The following is a 15,936-nucleotide window of genomic DNA, read 5'->3' on the forward strand; positions in this document are numbered from 1 at the left end:
TGTACAGCTTGCACAGCTCTTACTTCGCTCAGAGCCCTCATCTTCATCTCTTGGTTCTACTGCAGAGTCACGTAACTCATGTCTTCTCTGAGCACCTCGATTACTGGGGCACCTCTGTGCTGTACTCCCAAATAAGATGGGGCAAATAATTATTCATGCAACTGTGTCAGATGATCAGAAAGAATATTCCTAAGGTAACTTCTTTCCTAGTTAACATTACACTGTGTAACATACAAACACAGAAACTGCTGAGTTGTGGCTATTGTTAGAAAAACTATTGATGGATGTTTTTAGATAAAACACCGCACTCTGAGAATGTGAAGATAAGGCATATGTGTGGCTGCCTCCTCTATTTTCACATGTTCTTTTTTCCGATAAGAGTAATAATGGAATGCTTAAAAAGACATTCAACGCAAAGCATGATGAAATATCATTAACTATTGATGAAATTGTGGTGATTATAAGTTTAATCAGTATGACTTTTGAGCAGCATTACATTTGTTCTGTACAGATTCAAATAATTTCTATAAGGTGTATTTGCTTAATATAGGTTGTGAAAGGGAGTGGTTGTAATAGGAATGTTTGCTGGGAAACCTTGGGTCCTGCCAATGATGTGGATGTTACTTTGACACGTACCTCCTACCTAAGCGTTGGTTCAGACCATGTACATCCTTGGACACGGTATTCCCTGATGGCTTTGCCAGGATAAAGCTCCCTGCCACAAAGCAAAAATGGTTCAGGACTGTGTGAGGAACGCAAAAACGAGTTCATGATGTTGGCCTCCAAATTTCCCAGATCTTAATCCAATGGAGCATCTGTAGCATATGCTGGATAAACAAGTCCGATCCATGGAGGCTGCACCACGCAATTTACAGGACTTAAAGGATCTGCTGCAAACGTCTTGGTGCCACCTTCAGAGGTCTAGTGGAGTCCATACCTCGATGGGTCAGGGCTGTTTTGGCGGCAAAAGGAGGACCTACACAGTTTTAGGCAGGTGGAGATAATGTTATAGCTGATTGGAATATATATATATATAATTGTTAACCTTATTTGCATGCACCTACCCAGAATCCCTTGTGGTTGCAGCAGCACCATGAGATTTCTGAGGGAACAACAAGCCTTCTGGCTTGTCTGGTGTCTGTAGACAATTATGAATTGTATGGTTCACTCAGTAACAGATGCCGTATTTCAGTAGTTCATTGCTAAAAGGTGGATGTAGTTACTTTCCATCCCTGTACCACGTTGACCAGTCTAAGTTCATGAGACTGCTATGCTTAATTGGTCACTCAAGGGGTTTACCTGCTATCAGAAGAGCGCATCCAAGAGCATGCAAGCATTATACTGTCATTAAATGACCCCCAAAATACAAGCATATTCATGAAACATTTTCATGTTCATTTTTGATGGGTATACTTTAAAGCAATTCCAGCACCTGTCACGTCACATATACATCGAAGTCTTTTGGTGAATCACTAGGATTACTAAGGTATTGTTCTTTGTAGCCAACAGAAGGTGTAACCTGCAAAACACCAGGCAATGTCTCAGTCTCTCCAGGATTAAAAGGTCCTCAGGGAAACAGACGATGCATCAATCCCTTTGACATATATGTATAAATGTCACTTGGTTTATGACATGGAGTAACTAAGTATTTTTTTAGGATTTCGCTGATTTGGACTTGGTGCACACATGTAGAAAGAAGAGCTGTTGGTGGGTGTAAAACACGTAATTTGACAATTGTGGGACATTGGCAATCCGCTTGCTGACTGCTTCAAGACATTTTAGGGGTTTATTCACAGGAGCAGGAGCTAGAAGGTGCATCTGTAGGAGAGCTGCAGTTTCAACTTATGAAGAGCAAACGCCAGTGAGCTTCTCCAGCAAGAAGGGCTGAGCTGGAGCTCCTAAATGCTTGGTTCAATGGATAAATCAAAACCACAACTCTTTCAAAAAAAACTACTTTTAGTGACTAATCTGAACATGTTTGATGACTGTTCTTTCCCTTTTTGTTTTAAACTCTCTTTAAGGGGCTTTATTCACTTGGTTTTCCCCTTCTACGCTATTTTTGGAAAACAGTTTATTGATCGGTTCATCATCCATTGTGTTCCAACTATATTTTCCTCTTTCATCTAAAATCGGTTGTTAGCAGGTCCGGACTGGCCATCGGGCAAACCGGGCGTTTGCCCGGTGGGCTGGGCCGGATTGATTTAGGGGCTGATGGAGCTGCAGCTCCAGGCCCCTACCTTAAAATAGGCCCAGTCAGGACCGAACTAACTGGGCCTATGCGGCCTCTACGGGCGCATTAACGCAGGGCATAAGGGGCACCTGCCCCTTAAGCCCGCCGCAACTGCGACCGGGTCCGCCACTCTAAGGGGTCGGGAAGCCCCCACCAGGGCCGGCCTTAGGGGTCTGCGGCCGCACAAGGTTTAAATTAAAAGATCGGGGTTTTTTTTTTTTTTACTTTATTTAACATCCTCCATGTTAAATAAAGTTTTTGTTAACTTTATTTAACATGGAGGATGTTAAATAAAGTTAACCCCCCCCCCGATGTTTTAATGTAAGCCCTGTGCGGCCGCAGACCCCTAAGACCGGCCCGGGGTGGGGGCTTCCCGGCCCCTTAGAGTGGCGGACCCGGTCGCAGTTGCGGCGGGCTTAAGGGCAGGTGCCCCTTATGCCCTGTGTTAATGCGGCCATAGAGGCCGCATAGGCCCAGTCAGTCCGGTCCTGCCGCGGGCCCGGCCGCAGTTGCTGCTTTCTCCGGCAACAAGGTAAGTAGGGTGAGGGAGGGGGGTGCAGTGAGAAGGGGCAGAGGGGGGTTAGATAGTGAGAAATGGGGAGAGGGGATAGATAGTGAGAGGGGGTACATAGTGAAAAGGGGTACATAGTGAAAAGGAGGAACATAGTGAGAAGGGGCAGATAAGATGGGGAGAGGGGGTAGTGTGAATGCGTATGAGAATGAATGAATGTGTGGATGAATTGTGTGAATGCGTATGACAATTAATGAATTCATGTGTGGATGAATTGCTTGAATGATTTGTGAGACTGTATTAATGAATGTGTTAATGATTTGTGCGAATGAGTAAATGCAAAGATGGTACATGAAGGGTGGGCTTTAGCAATAAATAAATATGGGCTGCTTGGGCTTAAATACCCGGGCCTATTTTTTGTCCCAGTCCGGGCCTGGTTGTTAGTGTTGAATTAGGACTGAAAATGTCGCAAGACACTTTACAGGCGCGCCCCAACCATGCACTTCAATGGATATGATCGCTGAGTTTCACCATTAATGTTTCCCCACCCCCAGTGCCTTGGTTGAAGTAGACATCTTTGGCCGAGCAGAGACATTTTGCAGGTATACAGCTTTAAACTAGACAAGCAGAAAAATCTTTCAGTGTTCTGTATTTCCTGTGTTTTGCAATTGGCAGGAGCACAGGTCCGACAGGAACATTCACATTCCATTCATTACTAAGCTAACATCTTATTTAACGTGTTTGCATTATGCTGCGGGATTCATTCCATTACCTTTAATAAGATTAAAAGTTACTCAATTATGGAGACTTGCACAAAGTTTTAGGGACATCATGTATCATACTGCAGTTTTAAGCGCAGTCTAATTTGATGCAATAGGCAAAATAAGGTTTGTGTGTTGGGGCACTGTTATTGTTAAGTGTGCAGTCATTTAAACTAAGGTTTCTATAGTACAGCTGTTTTCTCAGCAGCCCCCGATAGGCCACCTGGCAAAGTAGGCAAATGCCCAGTGAGCTGCTGGCCATCAGCACCCCATGCACTGGAGCATAAACATGTAGCATGCCCCGGGCGTATCCAACAGTCAGCCGCACCAAGTAGTCGCTGGACCTAAAGTACCAGGGATGGCTTGACATCGCCAGTCTGGCCCTGCTGATCAGTAACACAGGAGCACCAATACGCCTGCCCGAGCCCTACAGTATATGCTCTCTCTCGATGCTCTTGTGATGGCTTCAGGATAGCTATAGAAAAAAATTCTCTCCTTAATGAGAAAAGGTTCTCCATAAACACATTGATTAACTATCACACCTTTAGCTGCACCAAAACTGTCAGTTATACAGCTTTTTGGAACATTAATGTCATTTACATTTACTATAGCTAACAAACGCTCTAAAACTCATATACTTTAACACTATACACTGACACTCTAACACCAAACACACACGCACACATACTAATACCATACACTTACACACACACTCAGCATACACTAACACATACCTTAACACCTTATGCTAATATACACCCTCCCACTCACTTTACGGGATTTTGAAGCCAGTGGCTCGATAAATCACAGACATATGAAAGGAGGTAGGTGGGAGGTGCGGATGGAAACGAGTCCACAAGGCATATGGCTAGTGTGCCTCATCTACTGTCTAGGCCTGCTTCTGAGGCGCGTGTATTTATTTTTCTTTAACGAGATGAACCATATACTTGGGTTTTAATTACATGAGTCATATGCATTGTTTTAGGCTGAGCTGAGGCTGTTTGTGTCTATTAACAGGCATTCTGTCCCCCATTTCCTTGTGTTCTGATGGCTTTAGAGGACTCAAGCTGGATTTGTAACCCATTTATATGTCCGTGTCACCTGCCGAATGCAAATCCCATCACTGTTTATATTACAACTGAAAGCGAATGCAATCACACAGTACTTTGATTGTATGACAATGTGATATCATACAATGGATTCTTTTTTCAAACCAGATATTCTATTTTTTTTTTTATTCTAATACCAAGGTCTGTTTGTTTTACTGTAAATTTTTAACTGCTGGTATGTTTGTGGCAACCATGATTTCACCGTTATTGGGGAAGGTAGAAGGTCTTTCATGGTTGAAGAAGATCTAGGCCTATATAAGGATCCTCTCTGTATAGTACAGTATGTATGCTGTTGTATTCAAAATAAAAAAAAAAGCATACAAAAAAGTTAAAATGATAACCTGTAAAATCTAGCGTTGAAATCATACTGGAAGAATTGGCATCAAGCATGCAGCTCTACAGGTTTGTTTTTTTTTAGGTTTTTCTTTTTCATTTATTCATTTAAATTACAAAAAATATATGATTATAAATACATTGACATTATAAGCACATGTAGCCAGAGGACGAGATTGATGAACGTACAGTATATAAAGTCACTATGTCACTGGCAGTCTCAGGCCTCGGGGCAATCCCAAGGCATTTTTTTTTTACATTGTTTCACACACATGTATACAACTTACATGGTGGAAATGTGAATCTATTCTATACATACATGTGTTATTCTGTATCTGTTTTTTTACACTTACATTACGCAAGATTATCATACATACCCAATTACTATATTTTATTTATACAGCGTTAACAATTCCTGCAGCGCTTCTTACAGTCCATACATTCAAAGGGTCTGATAAAACGGTAACTGACAGACTAAGATGTATCGATGCATTAGGTAAAGAGGACCCTGCTTGTTAGCATTTATACACATACACTCAGACTCAGGAGGGGGCTCGTCTCTGGTGGTCCAGGGCCATTCTGCTGCTCCCTTGCCGTCCTCACACGTTGCCTGCATGCCAGGAAGCCGTTTTCATCTCTATCCATTAGTTCCTCCGTGCGTTTGTGCCGTACTGCTGATTACGTTTTGGTTTACGCTGCACGTTATTTGTCCTCCTGTGATTTAAGGCTGGAGGTACTACACAATCCAGCTCTCACAATAAAAATCTTATTTCTTTACATAGACCTGAAGCATAAAATAAAAAATAACCAATAAACAAAACTGTGTATTGAATTAAATGCAGCCTCTTATAGACCTGATGTCAGTGAATGTGTTAGATGTAATTTCTGTTTTTTTGCTGTAGTACTGGGGTTCCAGAGTCTAGTAATCATTATTATTGTTTCTAAGAGAATACGGCATATTAGGTTATATCTTTGGATAGATCATATGGGAAAAATACCTAGTAGTGCTGTTTCATGACGTAACACGTTTCGCACCTCACTTGGCTCTTACTCATAAGTGTGGCATCACAACAACTCATTGGATCTGACGATCGTCCCCAATTCTCTTGTAAATCTTTCCTAATTACCGTGCAACACCTTTGGAAGAAGGCAATGTTAAAAAATGTGCTCCCCTTTGCTGAACTACTGGTTCCAATGAAAGTCTGGGTGATAAAATCTCCCATGATTAAAAAGTGACCCAGATGTGGAGCCTTTACAATTTGTGATAAATACTAATATTTGGGGGTTTCTTGCATACGATTAATCTCCTGGCCCTCCTCGCATCTGTGAAAATTTCCAACATATCACTAGTATCAGCATACACTATTTATTTAATACTAGGTCTTAACGCAGGTGTAATATAAATATCTACCCTCGTCCTTTCCTATTCATTCTGTCGTTCCTAAAAAGTGTATAGCCAATTAATCTTATTGCCCAGTCATTAGAATCGTCTAGCCACATTTCTGCTATACGAATTGCATCATACTGCGCTTTGCTTGCCACTAGTAGTTCCCCTATTTAGTTTGACAAGCTTCTTGGATTTGTTAGCAGATTTGTCCGGTTACCACCAGTCTTTGTCAACCAACTTTTACCATGTTGAGGTTTAGCTATTTTCTAATCTATGCTGACCCCATCGTTCCTTTCACATTTTCCAGAAGGAAACCCCTACCAGGAACCTACACTAGCTACCCCTTTAATTCCATCTTCACCCTCCCCACCACATCCTACTTTAAAGTCTCCAACCCTCTAACCATCATAACATAGACCATCATGTAGTTCACTCCTTGTTACGTTCTATTTCAGTTCTCAACCTATCCAGTGGGGGAATCATCGTGGATACCCCACATTTCAGGAATCCAAGTCTGGTGGACACCTGTGTTGATGGTGCGGGAAGATTGTGAAGAGGGGCTAGAGTTGTGAGTGAGTAGGGAAGAGCCATCTTTTGGTGGTCAGCTCCAGCACAGACTTCCATGGATTTTACAGCTTCATGAGAAGAGGGGAGATCATAGGATCTCTCCATCAATGAGACTATGATCCTAACTAAGCAGGACAATGGGGCTTCTATCTAGGACAGAGCAGGACAGTGTCTGAAGGTCAGGACTGTCCTGCAAAAACCAGGACACTTGGGAGGTATCAGAACGCATTAAAACTGTGAGAATGTTTAGGTGTCCAAAGATTGTGCCAAGAAGAAAGTAGACAAACACATTTGTGAAAAAAATGTACAGGCACAGCGGGTATGGATGTTCCTTTAAGCTCCATTTTGGGTAAAATTGTAAAGGTGTATATCAATTTAAAAGTGAAATTTACAATAGACATTAAGATGCATTTTTCTAATGTTGACACAAGGTAACAGGTTAATGTGTGATGTGTGAGTCAAGAAACTCCAGCTCTCTCTGCTGAGTCATAAGAGAAGAGGGCTGTGTGGAAAATCACGTTGTAAGCATTTTGCACTAGTTTCATTAAAAAGTTCCAAAATGATATAATATAGATAGGGAAGTAGGCTGTGTGCAGACACTCCAGTATCGAGTCAGGCACGCAATGTGTACCGCAGCTTTATTGTCACATATAATAGGCAGGGTGAGCCTTGTCACCTGGACACGTAAGAACAGAAGATTGTAATAAATACCTGGCGTGCTTTGCAGAATATTAAAATGCACTCCTAGTACTTTCTTAATGCTTTATTATAACAGACAATCGGTAGTGTAATAAGTTGTATTTCTCTTTGTGTAATATATTCATCTTGCATCAGATGAATTTATTGCTGACGAAAATCGCTTAAAAGAGGTTTTTTACTCTGACTTACTCTGAATTTGACAAAAAGGTAGTGCTTTGTTACTTTGAAATCTAGAGACAAATATGGTCTCAGGTAGAAAGTACATTTTTTTGGGTGGGGTACATGGCTAGAAGTGGAACCAGAGCAAGCAACCTACCTTACCTGTCAATATCTAATGAAGCAGAATGCTTGGATATGACATCATATCCCGGGCCACAGCATCACTATATGACAAGGTGGACACACGCAATCAATTTCCTAGTATTATAGGAAAGCCGGAAATTAGTCTCCCCAACTGGCCCATAGTCAACATTGGCACCAAAAGCAGTGCTGTAAGGCGGCTTTGCCATGGTTTGCAGTAATTTCCTCACTGTTAGGGGGTACTGTTGCAGATTTGAGTTTATTAGAATTTTTTGGCCAGGAAGTTGGGATCTGGACAGTGTTCATATGATGGGCTTTGGGAATCAGGTTGGAGACAAACTGCAGTTGCTATGGCTGTGAGGCATTGTATTGTTTCATTGACCATGGTTACTGTAGTGCAACAGGAGTAGTTTAGGTGTGTGTGGGGGTTTTAGATATTTAGCATCTCTCCCGTACTGGGACAATCAGTTCCATGTACAGTACATGGATAGTTACTTTACATCTTGTCCATAAGTTATCACTAATATGGTCAGAAGGGCTCACCTTACACCTGTTATCTTCTGGGTCTGGATCTAGTATTAGGGGCAATGTGGCCTGTGGGTGATCCAATAACTTTAATGCACTTATTTCATTGTATTGCTTGTTTTGAGATAGAGTCCCTTTTATTCTAAACATCTTTTATTTAGGGCCCCTAAAATCCTAGAGCCAACGGGGGGGGGGGGGGGGGCGGGTGTGGCTCTTCATCATCTGAGCTACAAAAACTCACTGATCATGGTTTATGAATGGAGTAATTTTAGGCTTCTGTGCGTCCCTGAGAACTTTCTAAATCAGCTGATCCGAGAGTCTTGAAATATTAACCCTTTAATAGCCAATTATGAAGATTCTATGTAGTGACTTATCAAACATGTTAACCAAACAGCTAGAATATCAGTCCTCATGGAGATCTAAACTTGTCATTATTTGAAGATACATTTGAGCCACCTGCATTCAAGCAGGGATATCAACCATATCATACTGGTAGCAGAGTCAGCTGCCTTCACTCTGAAATTGGGGCAAAACCCCTCAGACTCAGGTTCAAACCCTGAGGGTTCCCAGGTACGCTTATATGGGGAGTCATACTGTATACTTCTGTTAGTACTGGCGACGACGAGGTAGCCCTGGCACATTAAAGCCGACTGCTGGATACGCGCAGCCGCATGTTATGGTTTTATGCTCCCACAGCAGGCTGCCGGGTATATCCTGCCGGTAGCCACACTCAGCGCTGGAGCAGCAGATCTGGTGAGTATGGGGTACTGACAGCCAGCAGGCCATCAGGCATTTGCTGGATATGCCCGGTTCAGGCCTAGTCCTGCTCCTTTTTGTTTGTTGTCATATCTGACCCTGATTTTACGCCAATTATTCCGTTCTATGCATTTGTATTTTCAGCTAATTTACAGTCTCAACAATTAATCTTCAAAAGCCGAAGTGGGAAAAAAGTTGCTCCTCATGATCGCGTGCTAAGGATCTTTAAATTGGATGCCGGTAACACGACTTCCAGTTGTGGCTCTCAGATCCTGATTTATGGGATATATTCTCATAGTTCAAGAGCAACTCTCACCATACTCATGAACTATGACACATGACTTGAGACTAGGCTCTGCTGAGGAACACAAATCTCAGCTTGTTCAGCAGGACAGCTGTTGCCACCTGGGCATTCGGTAACAGCTAATACAAGGTAGCCATTGACAGAATTTTACATCTTTTGACTGTAACGATGCTGTGGACGACGCCTCCTCGCATCTACCACATACACACGCGAGCATGCTGGAAATTGAAGTCTTATTATAACTATTCCCGTCATTAATACATTTTAAACCTTCACCCCAATAACGTGTATTCTCAGTTAATAATCTTACGACCCCCTATCCTAAGCTTTTGTGAACTGCGGCTCCCCCTAGACCCCGCGTTTGGTCCAGTCCATCAACCCGGCTGTCGCTAGGCTGCAGACAGCCGTTTTCCGCTCAGCCAATCAGCGCTTTCTGTGGCGGCACCCAATCACAGCCCGGCATGAGGGCGGGCCGGGGCCCCCCTCATCCTCTCCATCTCGCTCCGTGTGGAAAAGACGGTTTCGGGTGCAAAAGTTTGTGTTATTTTCCTCCTCCGGACGTCAGAGATGCCCAGTGAGCGAGAAGCAGTCAAGGCCGCAGCCGGTCTCCGGTCCTCACCTTACCACCCTCCCGGCTTTGAAACGCAGCCGCCGGACCCTTCCCCCCAGGCTGCCGGGCGCTATCACCGCTGACCTTTGGACTTTCCGGCGGTGCGTGCCGTTTTTTACGCTGCAGGCCGTTAGTCGCCTTCATTGTGGGCCGCCAAGATGTGGGAATCTAGTCGGGTGCGCCTGATGTGCATGCTGGGCCTAACATTCGTCTTCTTCGTGGTGGAGGTGGTGGTGAGCCGGGTGACGGGCTCCCTGGCCATGCTGTCCGATTCCTTCCACATGCTGTCCGATGTCATCGCTCTGATAGTCGGCCTGATCGCCGTGCGCTTCGCACAGAAGACCCACTCTACTGACAAGAACACATTCGGCTGGATCCGGGCCGGGGTGATGGGAGCCCTGGTCAATGCCATCTTCCTCACTGCTCTCTGCTTTACCATCGTGCTGGAGGCTGTCGAGCGCTTTACCGAGCCGCAAGCCATAGAGCAGCCGCTGGTGGTGATAGGAGTGGGGGTTGGCGGCCTCCTCGTTAACCTCATCGGTCTGTGCATGTTCCGTGACAGCGCCGGAGCTGGGCATGGACACTCTCACGGAGGAGGAGCCGGGGATAGCGGCCACGGGCACTCACACGGAGCCAAGAAAAGCCACCGGAATAGGGAACGGGCAGCCGGAGATGGGGGTGCTATTGATCGCGAAGAGACCAATATCCTGGTGGAGAACTGCGGCAATTCGCACGGGCTGGTGGTGCCGGGGAAACACGGTAAGAAGCCGGTGCCGCTCGGTAGTGCGGGTCAGGTTCGGTGTATTAATCCGGTTATTGTCATACACTCGACAGGTTATCGGCTCATCAGACATCTGATGCGTCAATGACGTGTTTCCAATATGGAGGCAGGATCGATTAAATGCCAGATGATTGATAAGACATTGGCTCAGGCCTTGCCATACCGATTCATTAAGCCTCTTTCTAAGTGACATTATCTGGCATGAAATGTTACAACCACAGGCTTAGGTGTAGTGTTTTACTGAGATGGTGGTAGGTAAATGGAACAGCTCCCCAGCAGAACTGGTAGAGGCTAGTAGTGCATTGGATAGGCATATGGCTTCTGAATCTAAAACAAGACCAGGGACGTTTTGAGGGCTGAATGTTTTTTTTATGACCGCCACATTCTACTTTTCTGCGACTGTGGGGTTAATTCACAGGGTTAAAGTTTGAATGTCGCGCGGGATCAGGCCGTGAAAGGGTTATTTAAAAAATCCTTTATTTAATGCAGCTGATTGTGCTTCTCGCCTGTATGTGTGTGAGAGAGAGCGAGATATATATATATATATATGTGTGTGTGTGTGTGTGCGCGATAGATATGTATGTATTGGTATGGCTGTCGGTGTTCAGGTGGAATGTGATATATAGGGGTCTATTCGCTAAAGACAGCTGACACAGGAGGTGTGTCTCGGCTCGATTATCTCACTCTACATCATAAAGGGCCAACCTCTCCGAGTTTCTGCTTACGGTGTTTAATTGGTGAGATTTCTTCAGTCTTCTTACACATTAAATTATACATTATGCATGGCCAGCTCAGCCCTTCTTGCTGCAGAAATTGTCCCTTCATAATGAATAGTGAAGTGAAAGCCACGACTCTCCCTTTAGTGAATAGACCCTGGAGTGGGGATATGTTGATGTAGCGGCAGGGTTTTTATACCGGTACTCTGCGTTGGTTTATAGCAGGGGTTCTCAAACTGCGGCCCTCCAGCTGCTGCAGGACTACATCTCCCATAATGCTCCTTCAGCTAAGGGGCTGGCTGAGGAGTATGGGAGATGTAGTCCTGCAGCAGCTGGAGGGCCGCAGTTTGAGAACCCCTGGTTTATAGTCACGCGAAGGTGTGAGGTTCAATAAAGACGGTGCTCCCCCTCCCCCGTACACATCCGTGTAGTATGAGTGTGCGTTTGTTAATTCACCACTAAATGACCGGAATTGATTACTTTGTCTCTGAAGCGCAATAAATCAAGTAGCCGCTATGTATCAAATCCGGGCCGCCTTAGGCAAGGCTGTGCAAATCGGTGCGGGGCCGTTATTTCTGCTGTTTTCTATCGATCTGTTCCGTGACTTTTACTTAGTTAAGGAAGCGGAGCCATTCAGAGCAATACAAAGTATAAGCAAATATCTAATGGCTGGCACATGTATGAGCGCACGTGTAATAACGCTATCAATAATAAGTAAAGATAAAGCCGCTTCCTTATAATTCGGCAAACAAAACCGATTGAAGACCCCAGCAGGCTGATTATATGTTGAAATAGGAAGCATTCTGTCCTCGCTGACCTCTAATTAGAGCCGGAATGGGGAAATACTGAGTTAGTCGAAGAGATCTGCATGAATTGTAAGTGACTTTTATACTGTGGGCTTCTCCCCTTGTAACCGAAATCCCATCCGATATAAAGCCTTTTTTTTTTTTTAAAGCTGGTCCATCGCTGAGCGCGGCCCTCCTGCGTAATATACTCCCGACTCCTAGGTTGTGAGCCATCCTCACCGATTGTTTCTGTAAGTCGCGCTGTTATGAATGTCCTGTTTACCCGTTATAATTGGTTTTTGCCCTTTACAAAAGTGTCATTCTTGCAGCGTTTACCATTTTCTTGTTAAAATATGTCAGACTTCATTACGCAACAAATTTACTGTCCCTCACAGCCCTTGTAAAGAAGGATGCATATTACCCTGCAAGTACGTTTAATATACAGCAAATAATGAAAAAAGGCCACTGTCGTTGTCCTCTATGGTCAGACTATTCTTGCCGCTAACTGGCAGCACTTTCCACACGTGCGCATCCCGTCCCCAACACAGTGCAGAGTATATCATGTGCACAGCATTTAGCTGTGTGTGTGGGGGGGGGGGGTGTTGTCCTTTGGTAATAAGGACAACACAAAAACCTGAAGGGTCCACACAGCTATCGTGCATTTAAGAGCAGATTCTGGCTGTAGTGGTAACCTGTTTGTGTTCTCTCCGTGCTTCGTGCGACTGCTCGCCTATATGTGATCCTCTGCTCTTTGAGAAGAGTTGTTGCCTCCTGGAGATCACGGCATGTGTCCCACGTGATGCGACGGGTGACATAACTGTATAAATATTTATCCCATAAATAGCCTTGCGCAAGCCACATATTGGCACAAAAATGTCTTTGTGACAATGCTATGGCTTTGTCTATGGCTCTTCTGGGTGGAGAACGGACACTTGGCTGCAGTGACCTCTAGATTGCCAACTCTTTGAGCAGGACCCTCCTCACCTGTTGTCTCTGTAAGTGAAATTGTTATGCTGTATACTACTAATGTCCTGTCTACCCTACCCTGTACAGCGCTACGGAATATGATGGCGCTATATAAATCAGTAAATAATAATAATCCTTGGGGTTACTGCCTGTAAATCAGTTGCTTTCCTGCGCTTCAGCTTCAAGAAACAACAAGTTACTTGGCACACATTACCAGATACCCTTCTGGCAATTTAAATATGACTTTGGGCTAGTAATTACATGCATGATCATGGGTGCTTAGAATCAGTAGTTGATGGCACTGATAAACTGACACGGTAGAATGAAAAATATAGCAGGGCAACCCCCTAACCTTCACTAGTTATGGTGTGTGTGTGTGTGTGTGTGTGTGTTGACTCCATAAGGGGCAAAAAACTTTTTTTGACCAGTAAACTACATCGTTCCTTCAACATGTAATGCCTTGAAGCTGCCTCTACCAAATATACCGTTGTTCACACAAATTTTCTTGATTCCGTGAGGTTTGTGTTAACGCTTCTCACCATTTGCTGACGTTGAGGCTGTATGTATGTATGTATCACAAAGATCAGCACTTAGAAAGCAGCTTTATTGCGGGTCATTGATGTTATGGAAGCTGATAAGACTAATCACTTTCTGACCCTGGGCTTTCTAGAAATATTGATCAGTCTTTTTCCTCGTGGCCAGAGATTTCTTGTGCCGTCTATGGTCTATGTAAATACTGTCCTCTGCAGAATGCTACGTTTTATGTCAATGTATATATCCAAGACTGGGAATTCCCTCTTCGTACGATAGCTGGAAAATACTTGTCTGCTAACGTTAAGTTGGCTAGTAATATTTCTTTGGCTAGTATTTTTTCCCCTGGCTTTGTAAACATTTGTAGTATGCACTAAGTATGTGTACGGAACCTTTGAATAAATATGTTCGTTATTATTTTTTTTAGCAGATGCGTTGGCCGAAAACGCTGTAGAGAATCGCTTGAATGGAAACGTTGTCGACAATAACTCAGAAGACCTCCATGAAGATGGCTCTCAACTCAACATGCGAGGAGTATTTCTGCATGTGCTTGGGGATGCCTTGGGTTCCGTTATCGTGGTTGTGAATGCTTTCATTTTCTATATGGTGTTTAACCCTTGCCAATCAGACGTTAACTGTGTTAATCCGTGCATTCATGAGCACTGCACACATCTTGAAGGAGTCAACCATACCCTGGGTGTGCTGGCCAACAGCTCCGAGCATCCAGAAATCCAGCTTGCCGGACCTTGTTGGGTGCTGTATCTCGATCCCTCTTTATGTGTGATCATGGTTTGCATTCTGCTGTATACGACCTACCCACTTCTGAAAGAGTCTGCCCTTATTCTTTTGCAAACCGTTCCTAAACAAATTGACATTTCTTCCTTGAAGAAGAAGCTCCGAAGCCTGGAAGGAGTGGAAGCTGTTCATGAGCTGCACGTCTGGCAGTTGGCAGAAAGCCGCATTATAGCGACGGCTCATATCAAATGCCACGATCCTACCGCTTACATGGACGTCGCTAAGCGCATCAAAGACTTCTTTCATGACGAAGGAATCCACGCTACTACTATCCAGCCCGAGTTTTCCAGCGTTGAATCGGGCTCTAGAATATCCCTTTGCGAACTGTCCTGTAGAACTCAGTGCGCCCCAAAGCAATGCTGTGGAAGCACCGAAAAGAACGCGTCGGGGAAGAAGTCTAGTGGCGGAACAGCCGCTATTCCCAGCTTGGGAATGATCAGCGAATCTCCCGAGCATAAAACAAAAAGAACTAATACTTCTGAGAAGTCTGCGCATGAGCTCAAAATAGACGTGGACTCCACCGTTTAACCCATTTTAGCGAAGGCATAAAAACTCGTGTCTACAGCTGGAGAAGAAACCAAGGGGAGCTCTTTCCTAGCAGCTTCATTAATAAAGTTGCTTTTTGGCAATATTGATTTTTTTTATTAGTTCTTCTTTAAAAACAAAATAGACTAGTCTGTGATGCAACGTTAATGTTAAATTCTGGTTGTCCTAACAAAAAAAAAAAATGTTGCATAGTATTTGATTATGTAAAAATGTGTGTTAGTGTTGAATACAGATTTGCCTGGGATGTTTGCATTGCTGCTGCTGTGCGCAAAGCTTTGAAAACGTCTTTTCCGTAGCATTTACTTTTTTTTTTTTTTCTTAACTTTTGAGTATCCAGCTGGGGTTTAAGCGAAATCCTTTCGTAGCTGGCCGATTAATGTCTTGCTTGAGCAAAGACTTCCATGAGCAGGTGTGTAAAATGTTCACATATGACTCCCGCGTAATTTAACTACAATATTTTGTGTGTCTCAAATATATTTAAAAAGGAACAATATACCCACCCTGAAGTTACCTTAAAAAAAAAAAAAATAAAAAAAAAAAAAATTACACGAGGAAAATGAACATTGCGTAAATGTTCTCCAATATTGGAGCAAATATGTGCCGTGTTGGCTTTTTTTCCCTTTAATACAAAAAAATTGGATACTATGTATTGAAGGGGTGCTATCCCAGGGGAATTATATCCCTTCTAAGCAAATTCTTTACCCGCTTATTCGGTAATTAATCG

The 15,936-nt window shown here is 43.8% G+C and overlaps 1 protein-coding gene across 1 annotated transcript; it reads left to right on the forward strand.

Annotated features, from left to right (window-relative positions):
* Positions 1 to 10,250: 10,250 nt before the first annotated feature.
* On the forward strand, positions 10,251 to 15,194 carry LOC149303113 (proton-coupled zinc antiporter SLC30A1-like). Its single transcript, XM_089481654.1, has 2 exons — positions 10,251 to 10,851; positions 14,302 to 15,194. The coding sequence occupies exons 1-2, from the start codon at positions 10,251 to 10,253 to the stop codon at positions 15,192 to 15,194; spliced, it is 1,494 nt and encodes a 497-aa protein (XP_089337780.1).
* The last annotated feature ends 742 nt before the right edge of the window (positions 15,195 to 15,936 follow it).

The sequence above is a fragment of the Sceloporus occidentalis genome, unplaced genomic scaffold (genome assembly GCF_023333645.1).
Source record: "Sceloporus occidentalis isolate IW3139 unplaced genomic scaffold, rSceOcc1.0.p SCAF_15, whole genome shotgun sequence".
Taxonomy (NCBI): Eukaryota; Metazoa; Chordata; class Lepidosauria; order Squamata; family Phrynosomatidae; genus Sceloporus; species Sceloporus occidentalis.

Bases quoted from the DNA above. Each gene is read 5' to 3' on its own strand.
- LOC149303113 (XM_089481654.1), top strand. From the start codon at position 10,251: ATGTGGGAATCTAGTCGGGTGCGCCTGATGTGCATGCTGGGCCTAACA. The intron at 10,852-14,301 runs GTAAGAAGCCGG...TTTTTTTAGCAG, and splicing joins GGTGGTGCCGGGGAAACACG to ATGCGTTGGCCGAAAACGCT.